The sequence below is a fragment of the Actinia tenebrosa genome, unplaced genomic scaffold (assembly GCF_029948245.1).
Source record: "Actinia tenebrosa isolate PJP-AT-01 unplaced genomic scaffold, QUT_ActTen_1.0 PGA_scaffold4__44_contigs__length_22323623, whole genome shotgun sequence".
Classification (NCBI taxonomy): Eukaryota; Metazoa; Cnidaria; class Anthozoa; order Actiniaria; family Actiniidae; genus Actinia; species Actinia tenebrosa.
In genome coordinates this window covers 1,573,603-1,594,518 of record NW_028292581.1, presented here as the reverse complement: position 1 = coordinate 1,594,518, position 20,916 = coordinate 1,573,603, and the positions used below count along the sequence as shown (strand labels likewise).

At 36.9% G+C, this 20,916-nt stretch overlaps 2 protein-coding genes and 1 long non-coding RNA gene across 4 annotated transcripts; 1 reads left to right on the top strand and 2 right to left on the bottom strand.

The window, feature by feature from the left end:
• Positions 1-145: 145 nt before the first annotated feature.
• LOC116299322 (uncharacterized) lies at positions 146-7,133 on the bottom strand. 2 transcript variants are annotated; one of them, XM_031707964.2, is made up of 10 exons: positions 7,116-7,133; positions 6,834-6,980; positions 5,505-5,716; positions 4,715-4,828; positions 4,567-4,615; positions 3,923-4,100; positions 3,105-3,245; positions 2,211-2,842; positions 1,348-2,114; positions 146-808 (listed from the first exon to the last, which is right to left on the bottom strand). In XM_031707964.2, exons 1-10 carry the CDS (start codon positions 7,126-7,128, stop codon positions 728-730), a joined length of 2,334 nt encoding a protein of 777 aa, XP_031563824.2. In that variant the 5' UTR covers positions 7,129-7,133; the 3' UTR covers positions 146-727. The 2 variants fall into 2 exon arrangements, with proteins under 2 accessions (XP_031563824.2, XP_031563832.2); XM_031707972.2 differs by lacking the exon at positions 3,105-3,245.
• A 579-nt stretch (positions 7,134-7,712) lies between these two features.
• On the bottom strand, positions 7,713-20,280 carry LOC116299255 (uncharacterized). The gene is made up of 18 exons (XM_031707889.2): positions 20,082-20,280; positions 19,362-19,481; positions 19,167-19,267; positions 18,602-18,708; positions 17,992-18,135; positions 17,570-17,642; positions 16,085-17,221; positions 15,299-15,435; positions 14,618-14,690; positions 13,723-14,259; positions 12,886-13,047; positions 12,030-12,268; positions 11,510-11,648; positions 11,285-11,358; positions 9,768-10,425; positions 9,126-9,185; positions 8,923-9,032; positions 7,713-8,707 (listed from the first exon to the last, which is right to left on the bottom strand). Exons 1-18 carry the CDS (start codon positions 20,128-20,130, stop codon positions 8,635-8,637), a joined length of 3,993 nt encoding a protein of 1,330 aa, XP_031563749.2. The 5' UTR covers positions 20,131-20,280; the 3' UTR covers positions 7,713-8,634.
• LOC116299266 (uncharacterized) lies at positions 8,041-13,674 on the top strand. Its single transcript, XR_004197451.2, has 2 exons — positions 8,041-8,161; positions 12,973-13,674. It is a non-coding gene; the product is annotated as an uncharacterized LOC116299266 (long non-coding RNA).
• Positions 20,281-20,916: the final 636 nt, after the last annotated feature.

Below are 20,916 nucleotides of genomic sequence, written 5' to 3'. Positions count from 1 at the left end.
GCAGCAGTCCATCTGATGATCACTTTGATCAAGCAAAATTCTCTTGTACCATAAGAAAGATAGCCTGTGTGCATCTTGATGCACCCAGCCTAACGAAAGACTGCCAATAAAGCAAAAGGGGTTCCACAAGTAAAAATGCTGTACATAGACCAATAATTCATTTTATTGCATAAAATAATATCCAATGAAAGAAGCATAGCAGCTTTAGGAAACTACAATAATAATCATTCTTGGTTAATTCCAATCATTCCTACAGGAACTGAAGCTCAAAAACATAGCAGCCATAATGGTGTACATAACTAAACGAAAAAATCTTTAGGTAACTGTACACTACCATGATTGATATAGTTACAACCAAGAATTGCTTTCTTTACAGAAAAAAAGGAAATTCAATTGATAAGAAACAAATAAAGTGTTGGCAAATAAATGATTGGATGATGATAATATATGTAACGAGTGTTCGACCTCAGACCATGATACTTTGCATTCAGTCTTACTACGACAATGTAAATTCTTTAATCGATCGATTGAATTCCTATAATTTAAGAAAATCACAAGCAAAAGTCAGAATAAAATAGGAATTTGATAAACATTAAAAGTTTGTTCCAGTTTTCCATTACAATCATGGTGGCCAGTCAAACTGACAGGTGTAGAAGTGGCTGATACAACTTTGGGAACATGACTTCCAAAAGTATTTATTATTATTAATCATTTATAGCTGATTGTATTAAGTTTCAGCACTTTCATTTTCGTCTTCTTCATCATCTTCATCCATCAAGAGTGAAAACTTGCTGGTTCGATGAAACACCTAAAAAATCAGACAGAAAAGATTAACTTAACAGTTGGAAATAATGGATTGAGTTGCAATGGTTTGTTGAAATCATCAACAGTGCTTGGAATATGAGGTAGCTTCAGCATCTTGGAGTAACATGAGCAACGACCAACAAATTTTTTTTCGAGAAGATACGTAATGAGCTCCAAGGGCATTGTTTTACAGTAAGTTCCCTATCAATGCAAAATGACAATGAATTTCATTCTTGTCACATGAGAACTCTGTTGTTGGTCCTAGGTGCTTAACTCTCTGACCAAATAGCATAATTACATGAAGTAGCTAGTGTTTACATTGTAGCAATGTTTGAGCACACAATTTTTTCTGGCCAAACGATTCCAAATCCTACACAGTTCTTGGATGTAGAAGAAGTAGTGGATCCTGATGATATATTGTGAAAATCAACAAAATAATGAAAACCAATTTGAACAACATGGCTGAGAGAAAACCCTGGGATAATGACTTGTAGTGTTTGTTTGCAGTTATCAACATGTGAAGGTACAACAAAAAAGACTTACTGGAGGTTGGTCTTCAATTTTCTTTAATTCTGGTGCTCTTTTCTCTTTTCTTTCCTTCTTTTCTTCTTTATTTCTTCCATCCCCAGCATCATGTGTTCTGCTGTGATGTTCTCCTCTTCCTCTGCCTCGTCCTCTAGCAGCACCTCTTTCACTGCCTCGCATATGTTGTTTGGGATTAGATCCTCTTCCAACAGGAGACGTTGGTGCATTTGAGCTTATGGGCTTCTTCTCTGCTGTCTTTTCAATAACTGGTTTTTCAGCATTGGATTGAGCAGTGGATTCTTCTTTTGGTTGATCATTTGTTGTACCTGCTTTCTGGGCATCCATTCTTTGTTTCCAAACATTAACAGGAGGAGGAAGAGGAGCATCATGTGGACTCTCCTTGCTTGTTGGTGTTTTTTCTTTTTCTAATGATTTTTCTAATGATTTTTCACTGTCCCTACGCCCACGACTACTTGCTGGCCCCTCATCTTCATTTGACCTACTGCTATCTTTACGGCTACGGGATTCCCCTTCACTTGATCGTCCACTGTCTCTACGGCTTCTATATTCTCCTCTAGCATATGTACCATCACGTTCTTTTTCTTTTTTTAGATCAACTTCAACTTTTAGCTTTTCAAGTTTTTCTTCAATTTCCTTTTCTTTTGCTGTAGTGTCTACTGGTTTGGCACCTCCAAATATAGAACTTCGAGATTCTGCTGGAACTGGCTTTACTTCTTCTACTGGCTTGGTTCTTGGTTTAAGCTGTAGCCTGGGTCTTTCTTTCGCTGATACAGAAATAACAAATTTACAAAATGTTACTGGTTTTTCATCAATCAGTTGGTAAGCAAAGCTTCTACATTGAAAGCAACAAGTATGGTTACCTGATTCATGATCATCTTCATCTCCTCTGCTTCCATATTCACGCCTGTAACCATCTCTGTCACCAAAATCTCTATCACGATCACCATACCCCCTGTCGCGATCACCATACCGTCTGTCCCGATCACCATATCCTCTGTCTCTATCACCATAACCCCTGTCTCTATCACCATATCCTCTGTCTCTATCACCATAACCTCTGTCTCTATCACCATAACCCCTATCTCTATCGCCATATCCCCTGTCTCTATCACCATATCCTCTGTCTCTATCACCATAACCCCTGTCTCTATCACCATATCCCCTGCCTCTATCGTTATAACCCCTGTCTCTATCACCATATCCCCTGCTCCTGTCTCCATATCCCCTGTCCCTGTCTCCATATCCCCTGTCTCCATATCCCCTGTCTCTATCACCATATCCCCTGTCTCTGTCACCATATCCTCTACTGCCTCCATCATCCTGGTCACCTCTATCTTCTCGGTCATTCTGACTATCCCCATTTTGACTAGATGGTGCTTTAGCTACTGGTGGGCGGGCTTGATCTCTTGTGAACTCTGCTCCAGCATATGGATCATTCATATCCCCTCCACCATGACCATCCCTTCTGTCTCTCTCGTTATATCTACTGCCCCTAAAAACACCAAAGAACAATATAAGTATGGAAGCAAGTTTTAGAAAATTATTTCTGGTTCTCAGATCAAGTTATCTAGATAAATGTTTACCCTTATGTTAGTATAGTATATGCATGCTTTTCTTAGTAATGACAAAAAAATATAGTTCATAAAACACAGCTGATGTAAATAACTATGGGATACCAGTCTAAAAATATTTCATATGTAGAACAGCTGGATAAAATAATACATATTCAATAATTTTAGTATGGTTTACCATACCAACTATCTCTTTGATAACTACGTCCAGGCCGATAGTTGTCATACTGATCTCCATAACGATTAGAGTTATAGTGATTTCTTGGTCTTCGTTCATCTAAGGAATCTGGATAACGTCGATCATCATAATCATGATAACGACCCCTGTTAGTTAACAGTGAAACACATATGCCAAAAATCAGCATGATTTCCCCTTGTTTATTCTTAATGTTTATTATTAGCCTGTTTAGGTGTATTATGTCTGAATTATACTACTTTGACGTGACAATTCCTTGGCTTTTTCATAGCAGTTTTACATTATTTTAAACTGTAAAGTATTGCAACTCGTATGTGGTTGATAATGTATGTGCATCAATAATGTATGCATATTGATAATGCATGTGTATTGATAATGTATGTGTATTGATAATGTATGTGTATTGATAATGCATGTGTATTGATAATGTATGTGTATTGATAATGTATGTGTATTGATAATGTATGTGTATTGATAATGTATGTGTATTGATGATGGATGTGTATTGATAACGTAGGTGCATAATATTGATAATGCATGTGTATTGATAATGTGTGTGTATTGATAATGTATGTGTATTGATAATGTATGTGTATTGATAATGTATGTATATATATATACATTCAAGACATTTAAAATTGTTTTCCAATGAACAAAATAACACAACTTAAATCAAATGTGTTAAAATCCTTCCCCCTTTAATTTAGTATTTACTATATTATGTGTACACTGCAAAAAAGAATTTCAATATTTCCCAGACTGTTGGGAAGGTGTTACTCAGCTCCTATCAAGATTGTATTAATACCTGTCACTGTCTCTTCCCCATCCATCATCTCTTCTGTCCCTGGAATAGCGGTCTTGGTAACCATTACTTGAGCCATAACGACTACCAGACCTTGACGAGGGTTCATCAGGCTGTGCTCTCCAGTCACCCATTGTCATATCTGGACCATCATCTTTATCACTTCTGTCTCTATCACCTCCTTTAAAGTAAGTAATAATTAGATAATCCTTAAAGTAACAATGTATTAAAGTAATATGCCTTATGATTTCCTTTTAGTATCTAGGTGTTTTGCCACTCATCATTGTGCCCACTGAGGTTTGCCTACATACTTAGATCATACACGGACTGTTTGTCACAAGTTCATATGTTGTATACTGTATTGGTAACCTGATGTTTCAATCAATCTATAGATGTACACATTCAATCCAACATAGTTATCAAGGATCAAATAGACAAGCTAAAGTTAATGGAGAATCCTTTTATTAAACATGATCTAAGAGTGTTTTCTTTCAAAATTTAACACAAGAGACGGTCATGGGGGTGAACGGCAACAGGTGTTTTCGCTTCTGGTTCAATAAGTCTGTTCGCCTAATTCCTCTTTGAAATAATTATTCGTGATGAAAATATCAAAACTGATACCAAACTTAGGTAAGTATATGTAATACCTTGATTCTGTCCTGCTATGTCAATTCTTATTTTCCTCGCTTGTAATGTCTACAAAAAACAAAAACAAAAACAAAACAAAAAAACACATATTTGTGATTAGAAAGTGTTAGAAAGATAATTGGATGAAATGTAAGTTTTTTGACATACCTCATTGTTCATTGATAGTGCTTGGACAAGCGATTCCTTATCAGCAAACTCTGCATACCCAAAGCCTTTTGCTCTGCCACCGCCTGAATCCTGAGGTAATCGGACTTCTGTTATCTGGGAGAATAAGATCATACAATTACACACATTTTCATAATTTTACACGATTAACTCTTTAAATTGGCTTTGGTTAATCAAAAAATTACAATCAGACTTCTGGAAATTTGATTGACGTAAACCAAAAACCCATACAACTTGTATTACACCTAACTGTCAAAGGGATGAGAAATGGGTGGAACTGAAGCAAAACACTGACTATAATTTCTAAATCATTTGGTATAACAATTGGGTTCTATACACTACCTAAAAACATTTTCTTAATCAACAAATTTTTTGTTATGTTACAGTATTTTAAGCAACAAAATGAACCTTTTATACTCTTTGAAAGAGGCTTTTTAAAGCACTTTAAGGATGTTGAAGGCATTGTTGTTGTGCAGCCTTTCTACGCATGAGTTTAGTGTGTACATGTATGCACTCATTTTGATGATGTCAGAAAGTTTTGATGGGCAAAATATCATAATAAAGCTTGGAAATTGGAGAGGTTGGAATTCTCATACCTCTAAAATGGTGACCCCCATTTTTTATTTCATTTTTTGAACAAGAATATATTTATGCCAAATTAAAAAAAAAAATCCAGCAAAGTTCTTCATTTGCCCACAATTGTTCTTAAGTATGTATTGTTGTTGTTGTTGTTTATTTACTTCTTGTTGCCATGGTGAAGGTGAAAAATTACCTTGATGTCACTGAAGAAAGCCAATATATCTTCTTTTTCTATATCGTATGGCAAATTTCCAAGAAAGGCAGTGAATGGTGGATGCTCCGGTATTTTACTGTAGTCAATCTGTGTTTCAAGGGATGCTCTTGGCGCTGTAGGAAGGGCAGCCAAATTCATTTGGCGTTTTGCTGAACTGCTTCCATAGGAGTCGTCCTGCCATCTGTTATCAACTGTTTAAAGCAAAGAAATATGCATGTCACTATTAGCCTATAACCTTTTTTTTGTTCTGATCAAGGAATATTGTTCAACAAGTCTGCTTATGATCAAACTAGCCTAAAAAAATTCCAATCATCTAATTAAAAAATATACTTAATCTATCTACATTTATTAATTGACAACGCTGCCCCTGATGATGATCAATGAACTGAAAGCTTAGGATATTATCTCTAAAAGCAAAACTCTAGAACTTTTTTGTTACTATTTTCTTTCAATCAAGAAACACTGATTGAAACTGCAGAAAATTTGAATGACAGAAGCCAAAACTCAGACTGCTGGAATTTTCACTTAGTAGGGATAATGAAAATAGGACAAATACTCTTGGCATTGACAACTTCTTCAGCAGAGGAAGCCAAACAAACAAAAACGAATAACATAAAAAAGTAAAGATTTTAGGATTTAGGAAATTTGTTCTACTTACACTTATATGGTAAAATTTTGCATGCGCAATTTTTTTTTTTTAATTCCTAGAGACTAAAAGTCTTTCTTATCATTCCGATGTTTATTTGGTTTACTTTCTTAGACCATTTTTTGGTTATTGTATATTTTGGTCAATATATCCGAATTAGTAAATATTACGAAATTTTTAATAGTCATGGGTAAATGGCATGATAATTGAATTACTATTCTAATCTTATTTTAAGCTTATACATAGTATTTAATGAAAAATCATGTGAGAAATGTTAATAAAGATCTATTTAAGTTACGTTAACTTGATCGTAATCTGATAAATGTTTATTGATGAATATAACCTTAGTAGGTTTCATCAGACACTATTATTTTGGATTGAAATTTGAAAGAAACTATATTGTTAATTTAAATTCATATATTTATTTAAGAAGCTCGCATATTGAAGGTTCCAAATGGTAGCTGATTAAACGGAAAAGTGTAAAAAGTCCACGTCAATCAAAAGTCCACGTTTAATCGAAGAAATGCCTCCAATCATCTTGTTCCACGGTTCTGTTCTACATAATAAGACTTCGTAGTAAAAGCTTGAATCCAAGCCTGTGCATTATAGCCAAACTTTACTACAGTCGAAATGATTCTTAGACTATATTAACTAACGTTTACCATCTGTAGCGAGATCCTCACTCTCGTCTGCCCAACTAGAGGTAGATTTTAAAACCGGTCCAAGTGATACAGCAGACGTCTGGTTATCGTTCAAGAACTCCAACAAGTTCAAAGTTTTCCCCTTTTTCTTCTTGCCTTTTTTCCCACCTAAATTACAAAAAAATTCACGGATAGGTAGCTTAGAAAGTCAGGTTGATTGGCACGAGGAGATCTAGTGTATTGTTATCAATATAAAGGGTTAAAATGCCATCGTAATTTGTCTTGACTCCAAGTACGACTCACCTGTTTCCGCCATTTTGATCAACGTGACTGAATACCACGTGAATCCCCGGATGTTGATACCGGCATGCCACGCGCGATGTAATTGGAACACAGTTAAAATGGACTCCGGAACCACCCGGAACTTGGATCATTAACATTAAATTAAGATTAAAATGTGAGCGTTAGATGAAAAGGATGCGGAATGCCAGTTACATATGATATCAAATTTGGTCCAATTATTGCCTCTTTAATGCATGTTACATGGAAATGCCTTCCATATGGGATGCGCAAAGTGTCATAGCCAGAGAAAGTGAAATAGTAGTACGGGTTGCTCATGATTTTTCGCTTATATAAAGGTTTGGTGTAAACTGGATTATAAATACAAATTTTATTCATTTGCTTATTTTTGCCGTTGTAATTTAAATAAATAAATAAATGAATAAATAAATAAATAAATAAAAATAAATAAATAAATAAAAATGAATGAATGAATGAATGAATGAATGAATGGATGGATGGATGGATGAATGAATGAATGCATAAATAAAGGAAGGAAGGAAGGAAAGAAGGAGGGAAGGAAGGGAGGGAAGGAAGGAAGGAAGGAATAATAAAACAATATTTAGATACAAATTGTTTATTAATTTATTATAAAATACAGCTTTGCTGACAAGATTATTCACAATAGCATAAATATTATTGGATATGTCCGTTACATTAAAATATGAGCATTACAGGATCAGAAGATGAGGCGCGCTTAACTGTACGTGTTCCAAACAGGAAATGACCAATTTCCATATATGTCAAAGGCAAAGTTTTCAAGCGAGGCTGCAAGGTTAAAACTCGTAAAATCCTTTGAACCTCTTTATCTGGCACTAGTCAACCGATTTATGGAAATTAGTCAATCAATTATTTATATTGGAATCAAATAAAGTATGCATCATTGATAGCTCGGAAACTCGTCTGTTACATTTCCCTCCTAGTAAAACATGCTGCTTTACACACGAAATGGAGCTCATATCAAAGTTAACACGTCGAGGTCAGTCTAGTATCTTGCGCATTACTGAGAGGTGAGTTTAGAAAAAGAAAAAAGACGAAAGTGAAGTGTATGACTACTACTTAACTTTACCCTTTCCCTACAAATGAGCATAACCATCTTGCACTTGTATCTTTTAAGGTAGAACTTGCGCAGCCCTCAGTTTATGTATTATAAGCTTACAGTAATGAAATGAGTTATGCATTTAAAAAAAAGGAAATAGAAAGGCAACAGAAAACAAAAAAGCGAAATGCGACAGAATATCATACAAAAGATTTGATTGATGTGTTATATCAATCCAGTGCAAAGTAAGTTCTTTTACTCCTTCATTTAGAACATTTTGGGTATGTGAATTTTGGTGGTTCTGTACAAAAATTGCAATTAATTTTAAATATTCGAATTCCATAATTTCTAAGTTTGATACACAATTATTATAAGGTGCTTTTTAAGCATATTGTGAGATATGATTTGTACACGGATTTTAAAAAACAGCACGGCTATCTGTGGTTAAGATGACGGGTGTAAGAGGGAGGGCTTCCTCTTGACGTGTAGATGGCATGTCAAGTGCTTCGATGTAAACCTGTGAACCATGAAGGAAAACAAGAAAGTGTTCAAAAATATTTCAAAAATATGTCACTGATTAAACTATAACCAGCTAGGACTGAAGATAAAACTGAAGGTGCATGATCATGATCAAGGAAAACAAGGGTTCAAAAATATTAAAAAATATATCGCTGATAAAACTATAACCAGCTAGGACTGAAGATAAACTAAAGATGAATGATCACTGATTACCGTGAATAAGTATTATCGAAGACGAGAAGATACACTCCATGACAGGCTGTTTTCCATTCTCCCTCAACTGGTATAACGTTTGAACTGTACCGAGCTAAAGGAAAAAGAGTCTTGGAAAGAAGAGGAAATAGAATAAATAACTTTGTAACGAGGAACAAGGTCTCTAGTAGCAGCAAGCCGACGTGAACAATCTTTCAACAAACCTCTATATTTTCATCCTTTTGTTTTTCACTGTCTTTGTACGCCAAACCAAAGATGATGCTCTAGTAATAGAAATCATATAGCAATTAGTGTCGGTTTTATGAGCTTTTCTCTGACAACCTATAAGACATTCCACAAAAATTTCCCAAGAGAAAAAATTCTTTTGTTTAACCAACCAACATGGCTGCCATGAACATACTCTATATGCGCTAATGATTGTTGCTCAATTTTGCAAAAATGAAAGAAAAACCAAACGCGTGGTGATTAGTCGGTAAGAAATATCCCATTGTAGTGCAGTTTTCGCATGACTGTAAAAAGTTCACGGCACGAACACGGTCGTGACACAGCAAGGGATACATCAGACAAATCACATTGCACGAGAATTTACTCTCTATCCAATCAAATACCCGGAACACGGTATAAACACGGCGCGGACACGGTCACGCCAAGATCACGGCACTTTTAGACCAATCATATTGCGCGTGAAAAAAATCAGCCAATTAAAATTCTAGAAAGTATCACGGTCACGGCACGTCACGCTTACGGCACTGAGCTTTTCACAGTCATACGAAAACTGCACTATGGTCGCGCAGTGCCGGCACATCGATAAGCATCAAGTATAGTAGTGACATGATGTCATTTACCTTGTAGGCTGTTCTAAAAGACCAACATAATATAGCACCTGGCGTAGCCACCATGACAGGCAGCACATATCTAGTCCCTGCCGACACAATAAACTCCCTGGACACATCCTGCTCGTCATTGACCGCGGGAATCAACAAGTCTTCTTTATAGTCCGTGTCACTGATCACTACACGTGATTCTAACACCTCATTGATCTCTTCGTGTGGGTCAATGACTTCAAATCCTTCACCAACAGGACTCGTTACCCCCTCGCGTGGAGATGCAGGGTTACTAACTGTACTTGCTGTAGCAAAGCTTGAATATTCACTACTACTATTACTACTCTGTGCTGTATTGTTTTCTAATGGCTTCGATTCATTAGTGCCCTTTGTCTTGTCCTCTTGAATTGGACTTGAAGCTGCTCGTGGTTTTTCATTAGAATTTTTCTCCTGGTCGGTTTTGTCTTTGTTCGTTTGACTGGCAGTCGCTATGTCTTCATCGCTAACACTCTGTAATGTCGAGCTTCTTGTTCCCTTTCTTGGACTGGCGCCGATGCTGATGTCTGACATTGTTTCGTCAAGGTCTTCTTCGCTGTCAGTCTGACGCTTGCCGGGTCCCTTCTGAGGCTTTAGCTGCTTGTCATTCGCAAGACAGTAGTCACAAACTCGCTTTAGTTTACTGTACATAGGATCGTCAGAAAAATAAGGAAAATTAGACTTATACAAGTATTACATACTATATAGTGGTTTTCGTATGAGCGGGAACCAATGCGGAAAATGATACGGCAAACCCAGAGAAGGATCCTGGGTTATCCCATCATGCATTGCGAGTGAGATACAACATTTATTCAAACAGCTGAAATGAATATTTTCGAAATTTAAAAAATAAAATGTATTTAAGAAGAGTGTATGTCACCTTTCGGCAATATATATTTTCTAAATACTTCAAGAAGGTTAGAGATACTCGTCAAAATACTGGAGTACTTTGGAGTATTTCAGTACAGATCCTACAACTGGATACTTTTATTTGCCAAATTAGTCAAACATGTCTTTATCAAATGCTAAAGCAACACCTCAGTATTAGTATTAGTAGTAGCAAAAGTATCATACATTAGAAAAAGATGCACATAAACCGGTTGAAACCAAAGAAAGCAATAATAAGCTCGCAAAGGCACTTGGGAGCCCTGGATCCTTCTCTGCGGCAAGCCTGAAATTCGTAGTTGTACCGTATCTTACAGGCTCCAGTCCGTTAACCAAAAAGTCGGAAGACACTTGGTTCGAGATTAACGGCCGTAACCGTAACTACGCCACGTTATGATTTGCTGAATTGATGAAATAAAATGGGAAGCCATTTCAATGTTACGGCATGTCGTACCGTGTACGTTCTGTACGTCAGTACCTCTATGCTTCTCACTCAGGCATTAAAACCGTTCTAATTTGTTTGATGGATCCGCCGAGAATGTGATACTAAGTTTGTTCAATTGGTTTACATAGGAGGTTATTTTTTGTGGGTTAAAACCAAATGGATACCTAATTACCTGCTGTGAGCAGTCTTCACCCAGTTGTTTACACAAGAATGACAGAAGATGCGACCACACAGCCGACAATGGTGCTAGCAACCAAAAGAAACCGATAATAGATGAGTATATGAATAGGCGAATGGGTTTACTGATTGATATATTGATTTACAGATGAAGAGATCTAGGTCAGTGGTAGGGACAGAATGAAAGAAGAACGAACAGCATGTCAGTGCAATATGTTACCTTTCTGACCAGAAACGAAAACTCGCTCTTACAGTTCGTACAATGCTTGACTTCACTGTCCTCCACCCATCTGTCTGAAGCCTTTAATTTCAGTTCATGCTCAAGATCATCAGCTTTTTTCCAGAATTCTGCCTTTTCTCTGTCAAGAAATAACACTTTTTTCAATAGTGTTGGCACTAATCACACTGTGAGTCATATTGAGGGGTAAAGGGTCTAACCACATTTATTGCAATAAGAAAGATGGCTCAATGCAGATTAGTTCGCTGCTTATGGCAAACAATATTTTAATTATTATAGATATTAGTGTTTTACTGGCAAATACGCCACTTCGTATTTTTCATACGAAGAATTAAATCCATGACCTCATTGACAAATTTCCATGAAGGTATGAAGTTTATCTTCTTGTGTTGAAAAATATTTCACCACTCGAAGGTAATCGTCATATTTTCGCGTCACGGTGTAATATCCTCTAATCTGTGCTTGTCGTTTGACTATTGTTTTACTGCTTTTTAGTACATACCTGGTCAGTGTTACGATTTTAGTCTTCAGTTCTCGCATATCTTTCTCCATGTCTTTCATTTGACCTTTTAATTCATTTTGGTCTTTCGTTTTCTGTTCATTCGCTTCCACTATTTTTCTTTTCATGTCCTTCTGTCTGGCTCGTTCTTCGTCCAGTTGCTTGGTTGTGAGGAGGAGATCGTTTTCTAATGTCGTTATTTTTTGTTTATTGCCATCTAACGCGTTCTTTAACAACTGGACCTGGGGAAAAGTCATGAACATCAATTAGCTATCATAATTTTTAGGCTTGAAAAAGACTTACTAGTAACCCAATCCACTGGGGGATGGAAGAGAACTAGGTGACTTAAACAAGATAGGGAGGGCCTACATCCCCGTCAAAAGATAAGCGAGTGACTGCAAGTTGAATTTAATGATCAGCAATACATAAACTTTATAGTTGAGACTACCCTCCACAATATCGCCATATCTATTACTGTGCTACGTGCCGTTCCGTGAACACTTCCACAAGTTTTTGATTTCTTTTTAACATCTTTTTGACAACTTTTTGACAAGTTTTAAGGGTTGTCTTTACTGCCAATTATGTTTTGTTCTTTGATGTTTCGATATCGTTACATCGATGCACAAACTCCGTCTATCGAAACATCAAGATGAGCGCCGATATCTAGTTGGTTAGCGATAAGGAGCACAATTAAAACTTGTCAAAAAGTCTTCAAAAAAAGAGTAAAAAGAAATCAAACACTTGTATAAGTTCACGGAACAGCGCGCAGCATAGTAAATACAGACATGAAAGACGACACACCCTGTTCACCCGTAGTAGGTTCATAAAGATGAACACATCCTTACGTTGTCCGTCTTACCTCATGTCTTAGGTGCTTTATTTCATTCACATATTTTCTCTTCTCATTCTGCCATTCATCACTTTTTATTTTTAACTTGGTTTCTAGATCAGCTATAGCCTCCTCTTGCTCCACTGAACGATCTTTGTACCTGGCACTCTCTTGACTTTGCTCCGAAAGAACCTGAAAAAACAAACAAAGATGGAATCCTGTGATTGAAAACATACAGGAGGAGTGGTGTATCCAGGAAGAAGGTCCGCGACTGCCAAGAATCTCCTATTCATTGCTCATGTTTCAGTTAAGACAGTATCTGGACCTCCTTTGAAGTCATGTTATATGAAGGATCATTCAATATCTGCACCCATCTTACTCACACAGAACAATGCAAGTCTATGCAGACTGATTGGAACAAAACTATTAGAACTACATTGGCTTGGAATGATATGTGCTCTACTTTACTAATCTATCAAATCGTTCAAATTGCTCAGCGCAATTGACTACTTCAACAATACGGCGGCCATCTCGGATTGCAAGGCATCATGGGGCGTCCAGGGGTTAAATTAAGCTTTGTTACAGCAATGACGTCGATTGATATTAACAGCTCACCACAAGACAATACGACAAGAGACGAATTAAGACGCCAAATCGATCACCTTTACCCATAAAAGAAAGTCAAACACACTAAACTCTATACATTTTTTGTTATCTTCGTTTTGTTTTGCCTCCTGGCAAGATGGCCGCCGTTACGTCGAAGTAATGGTCCAAATTAAAGTGAACTTGAACTCATTAAAAACCATGCATCGTGACATATGTCGAGGTCTACCTATTACATATGATAGATAAATACAAACCACTCACTTTGATCTCGGTTTCATACTTGATGGTTTCCGAACTGAGCTGGAATTTCAAAGCCGCGACCTCCTGTTCCATCATGCATTGCAGGTTTTGAAGCTCTTCCTGTGCCTTGACTTGCGCATGCTCAGCACGGATCCTCCCTTCATTGGCTGACTCAAGCTGTTGCTTAGCGACGCCGAGTTCATCCTCCATGCCAAGTTTCTCGTCTGTCTGAGTCCTTAGGTCTTGCTTTAACACATTTAACTCTTCTTTCAAATCCACATTCTCAGATTCAAACAAAGTGACTTTATCTTGTGCTTTTGATAAGTCAAGCTGAAGTTTCTCGTTCGTATTTCTTAAGACTTGACATTCGTCTTTAAAACTGTTGATTTGTTGCTCGTATTCTTGTGTCAGGTCGGTCTGTTTGGTCAAGGTGTTACGTAAGTCATTCAGCTCATTTTCTCGTTCTGTGTTGGACTGTCTTGCTTGTAAAAGTTCTGACTGCATGTCGTCCAGCGATGATAAAGCTGTTTTTAGTTCCTCTTCGATCACGGCCTTTTCCTGGCATTTTAAATCAAAGTAAACAAATAATTAATAAGTAGCATTTTATTGAAACCAGAATGAATAGACGAAGATTGGTTTTTGAGCCATGCTCATTGTCTTCTCGGTAACTTTTGAACAGAATAAATGAGCATGAAAAAAAACATTTATAATTGGTGTGATTTTTCCTTGACGCCGGATTCACCTCCCACTTACTTAGTCTACCCTACATAAATCCATTTATTGGGCGCATGCCTGTGGTTCAGGCCTGTGGCTTATATTTTGTTTAAACTCTTCTCCTTACGATTATTTCGGTGGTACGACACTTGGCTGCTAAAGATTTTGTTTCACTATATTGAATTTCTCTTGATTTACTTACCGTGTCCAAGTCATCTTTGTTGGACTTCAAAACATCAAATTCTTCGGACATTTTATTCTTAGCAGCCTGCAGACTGTAGTTAGCAATAGTAACAAAATCATATCAATAAAACAATGAAATGTAATTCGCGATCATCGCGAGCGGGCAAAGGGTAGGATACAAGGGACTGTTGGTCAAGAGGTACCCTGCGAGCAGAGTCTCCTTTGAACTCCTCTACGGGCGAGAGAAGAGGAGTTAAAAGGAGACTCTGCTCGCAGGGTAGTCAAGAGGATATGCAAAATTTGAAAAACAAAATCACAAAACAGCAATACGAAAATGTTACAATACTGTCACAGAAACACGATTTATGCTTTAGTTGGACTTTGACTCAATTATTTCAAATCAACTGTCTACTATGGGCCACATACACGACTTAAAATCGCTGTATACACTTATTTCTTTGGCATACACGGGCAAAGCAACTTTTGGCGCGGTCTGTGGATTATCTTGGGATCTGTCAATCAAAATGATTACGATGATTACGGAAGTCAAACCGTCAGAAGCTGTTGCTCACAGTCATCTTTTTCGTGCGAAGTCGCGCAAACTTGTGAAACTCGCGAAGCTCTATTGTTCGATAAAAGGGCGAGCGAAAGTTGATCATTATAATGAATACTTACAACCTTCAAACAAAACTGAACATACCTTTCGAACTGTGCGTTCCGCTCTTGGACATCCTGTTCTTTCTTTTCGAATCTTTCTTCAGCTTCTTTGAGCATTTTTGAAATGTTGACAATTTGTACTTGAAGGGATTGGACTTGATCAAACAAACTACGGCAACGCTGAATGGGAACGGATAATTTCAAAAACAGACAATAAACCGGCTATCAAGACGGTCTAATGCGCCTACTGGCGTGAGGAGCGACGACGATGATGAAGAAACTATCAAGAAATAAATCATGAAACGAAAGATTTCCCGACAGAAAAAGAAATTTGAAGCCGAGCAAATTTGTGAACAAGATGCTGGATTACCGCAAACTCAAATATAAGGCAACCGCTCACACTGCGTTTGAAAAGGCACACATTTTGATACGTTTTGACTTTGTGTTTATACAATATAATAAGCACCCTAGAAATTGCACTTTGGGAGGAAGGACAGTAAATAGCAAAGCTAAAGAATCAGCAAAAAACAATTCAGATTATTTCGAAGGAAATTATTCTTAAAATTATTTCATTTTACAACATCTATATTAATCTTGCCAGTAAGTGCAGGGACAACAGACTTATTATCTATATTTCTCAATCTTAGCCCTCTTCTTTTTAGGGTGGTGTTCTGCAAACAAAGAAACCATCTTCAAGAGAAAAACATCAAGGAATTTAAAAAATGACATTACAGTCCAACCAAATGCGTAATAAAGAAATACAACTCAAAAAAAAAAAAAAAAAAAAGAAGCAAAAACAATCTAAATTGTTCGATGACTGTATACTTACTTCTATTAAGTAAGCTTGATTATTTGTTGCCATACCATCTATTGTATCATTATCGGTTATTTCTTCTTCCATTAGTACTTCCCCCAACTCCTTCATGAACCCTTCGCATTCTTGTAGCTGTCCATCCCTTTCTTTCAACTGCTCTTCCATCTTTTCATTCGAACTCTGAATTTCTTTGTAAGACATTTGTAAATCTTCTAGCTGTGATTTAGTTTCGGATAATTTAGTTCGTTTCTCGCGAATTTGTTTTTGCAGTTCATCTACGTTTAGCTCTAGTTTTCTGTTTTCATCGGTTTGGTTTTGCAAACCTTTCTCTTTTTCAACTAGTCTTTGTTTCATTTCTGTTTCAAGCTCCTCAAAAGAACCAAATACCATCCCGTTCAGCTTTTCAAACGACTCTTGTATACTTTGTAGAGCGACTTCTTTCGCTCGTAGGTTTCCTTGAAGTTCTGAAATACTCTCTTTGTATTCATTGTCTTTTGACTCAAGTATTCCCATTCTTTCCTTAAGTTGTTTTTGTTTTAAGTCAAACTCAATCTCAAGTTGCTCCTTCGACTTTAGTTTTTGCTTTAGACTTTCCATTTCTGTTCCTAGTTCGCTTCGTTTTCGCTCAGACGCCGTTAGCTGTTTTTCAAGTTCAATAGCCGACTTCTGTGCAGTACTCGAATCGACTACAGACTTATGAACTTCATTCCTTAGCTGCTTTAGCTCTGAATCTCTTTCTTGCAAAGCCTTCTCTGCTGCAGACAACTTTCCAGCAAGTTCTGAACATTTCTTATCAGATTGTTCAGTGCTAACTTTAGCTAAATTCGAAAATTTTTCCATCATTTGTTTGGTTTTGAGTTCAGATTCTCTAATGGCAAACTGTTTGTCGTCCTGTGCCTTTTTCATCTCTTGAGAAAGCACAGCCTTTGTTGAATTCACTGTAGACCTCCACTTCAGTGCTTGCTGATGGATATGAGAGATTTTCAACGTTAGTTCTGATACGGCAGGAGTATCGAGGTTTGATGCTGATATGCTAACGTTATCAAAGGCGTCGTTCTTTCCTGGATTTACTTCGGAGAACTCGCTATTAAAAAATTCTTCAAGAGACGCTATCTCGGTTGCTAACCCAACCAATGGATCTTGCCTTTCATTCTGAAGATAAAGATAACATATACACAAGCCAATGAATATTGACATATATTTTATTTTGACGTTTGAAAAACGTCGCAAAAAACTCAAACATGTGAGAGAAAGAGAAAAAACATGTGAGTTGAGTTTTGTATGTCGTACATAGAATAGAAAGTAGAGGTAGAGCGTGGGGAAGGAAACTCACGGAAGAGTCCCGTACTATACTGGGAGTGGTGGTTGTAAAATATAAGTTTGTATATATCAAGTTTATTTACTAATTTTAATAAAAGAGCTATGAAATTTTGTTTGGAGTTAGTCTGAATTAGCTCCATACATGTACAGAGTAAATGTACAAGATGCTAAGTAACATACCCTGAAGTCCACACTGGCCATACTGCTGACACTGTTTCGTCTTCCTGAAGTACTTCCATCTCTTATCCTTCTTCTGCAAAAAGAAAAGAAAACATTAACTTAAGGTCACATGAGTCAACATTAGACAAACACAAACAACAAATTAGTAGTAATAATTATTATAATTGAGAAGAATGTCCCAACTTCAAGCAGATCCAGCCAAAATTTTAGGGGGGGGGGGGGGGGGCTAATTGAGTTTCTTCCATCAACACAATGGAAAACAATAAAAAAGCATCTAATTCTCCAGTTTTTTTCTGCTGAAGGGGGTCTTCATTCAGCCCCCCTTTTGCCCCCCTTGGATCTGCCCTTGAACTTAAACATGTTTTACTAAAGTGATACTAAAAATATATATTCTAGAGACTGATTTTATTTCTGGTTCATACCTTGAAAATGCTGGCCAAGATATATCCAGGTCATACCCAGCACTTGGCAAATCAAACTCCACATCGTTCAAGTCATATAGTTTGTTTACTAGAGCAGTTGAGAGAGATGGATTGCGAAAGATAGCATCTGGCCTGTACCATGAGCTGTGATGGGAAATGAGATAGATAATTTGATTTAGCATTGACCTCATGGGACTTACTCACATGGCGGCCATGGTGAACAATAGATTTTCCTATGTGTAGCCTCACATTCAAGTGCTTGAGAATAAAAATTCATGCAGGTTAAACAAAAGTTTTTATTCTCATGGGTTAAGGCTTATTAGACTCATGCCTGTTAAATCTCTTTCTCTTTCAGAGCCAAACAATGTCACTAAAAAAACATTACAAAAACTAAGTAAACCATACAGAACAGAGAACATTTTATTTGACTGTCACAATGTCTATCATATAGTTAAGTTCATCTAAGGATCTATCATATGGTTAAGTTCATCTAAGGATCTATCACCTATCATATAGTTAAGTTCATCTGAGGATCTATTATATGGTTAAGTTCATCTTTAAATATATTACAGTTCGTGATCCCATGAATACGATGGTGGTTGAAAATTACCTTAGTGAATTTTTGTTGACCATGAGTCTTTGCACGGTATCTGCTAGTGTCTTCTCTGCCAAGGCATATCTAATGAAACACCTTCCTTTACCTTGTGCTGTCTTCATCTAAGAAAAAAATGGATTATTGTGATCTTACAACTATTAATTCATGCATCGGTGGCATGCGCTGCTAATGCGCCGCCTCTCACCAATGTGGCCCGAGTTCGAGTCCTGCCGATCTCGATGTTGTATGTGAGTAGAGTTGTTTGTTGGTTCTCTCCTGTGCTTCGAGGGTTTTTCTCCGGGTTCTCCAGTTTTCCTCCCTCCTCAAAAATCAACTTCTAAATTCTAATTCGGTCTTTGGGCTTTCACTTAGTTTGGAGCCTAGCTCTGTTGTGATTGTCCCACGCTGTGATACAACAGCGAAAAGCTTTGTAGATAAACAATAGAATGAGTGGATGAATAGGATGGATTGATGGACAGAGGGATTGATGGACAGACGAATGGAGGGAGGGATAGATAAATTAGTTATGTTAATAGTTCTTAAAAGTGAACAACAGCACCACATAATGCCAATATTATACCTGCGGGACAGCCTGCACGTATTTCACACCATCATCCTTAGGAATACATTCTACTATGAAGTTCCAATAATCTTTTCTGTATCCAAGCATGGAATATTTTTCTGAATGGAAAAGGTGATCAAAATCAATCATCATCAATGTGTGAATGAAGTTTAGTTATGAAGCTGAATATATTGCATGTTCAAAGTTTTCTACCTTTTTGTTCATGCCTAAGGATTGTTTCAAACTTGACACATAACTTCTGTAGTGTAGTATCATCATCATTAATTGGGTTACCAGTGGACTGGAATGTGCTCTTGAGCTGAGCAATATATGCTGTAAAAAACGTACAAATATTACAAATATTAAAGATGATCATGATTTACAGGTAAGCTATCAGAGCATATATAGAAATAGGAAATAGAAAGACGGACACCTTAAAACTATGCTTATGAAAACTTTGAGAATTGAAGAATATGTTAAGGAGTAGGATATTTTATGTAATATGCTAGAGCATTTTTTTTTCTTGAAACCTTTTGGTTTCATATACCTCCACCCCACCCCACCCCCCTGGTTATTCATGTCTAGCCTCTTGTGCCTTTTAAACAAAGTTTTGTCAATAAGATGGAAGTGTATTGGATTTTATCATCAATTTAAAGTTTTTGTTATGTATTTCTATTGGTTTAAAATATGTCCTTTTGAAGGAAAAATTAAGCACGCCTCCCTTGCATCTCGAGAAAACCAGCTGCGTACCGTATTAAACCTTTCAATACTATTTAAAAGTATTACTCTAAAGCGAAATTTGAAAAATCAAGCAGTGAAAATAAACACATAAACTGCAAAGACATAGCTTTATGCTCAGGAAATTCTTTTTATCGATGGTATTTATGATAAGGTAGTAAATCAAGATGTGTGCAGGTTGTTTTTGTTACTCACCGATAACATCGCCAACCAAACGTGACGTATCAAGAACAAAAGCCTCCATAAATACCACTAAAACAACTGCTACCAACAACAAATAGATTCAATAAATATTGTATTATCATAGGATCAATGATATGATCATCCTAGCGGTAAAAATCTTTGGAATATTTACTAGACACGACACGACAAGACAGAACTTCACAACATCCGACATTATCAAACACACGAGTGAGGCTCAGGAGATCCAGCACAGGCAACCCGACCAGCAATAATTTCGCAGGAATTCCATCAATGTTTTTCCTAGTTTTTCGGAGGACTGGGAGATTTTAAGGGGTTCTTGTCAGGTGTAGAGTGCATACCATATAACCGTTAAAAAGTTAACTAACGAAATTGTACAGATCAGTACAAAGTTTTGTAGGTAACGGTTTTATGAACTTACTATAAATTTGTGCAAATTGGTGCAATCGACTTACAAAGTTTTTAACGGATGTATGGTAGAGTGCATACCATATACCATACCATACCCGTTAGCCCTCCCTACGCTAGTGGGAAGAAGTAAAGTGTCAGGTGAAGAAACGGTTAGCCCTAGTCAGACCCCTCTAGTCTTAGCATAGCCCTATATATACAGAGCTCAAAACGGAAGTGATCTCATTGAAGTTTATTTAGATCCAGACTCCCCTCCCTCCAAAAAGCTTGGCATCGATTTCCACCACAGGTAGCCCAAGCTTGGTTTCTGTGGTGTCAAAGGAAATGTATGGGGATACATCAACAATTTCAATAAAATCATTGAAACGTGAAATAAAGCCTCAAACTTTTACCCGATCATCGAGAAATAACACTTCTTTCG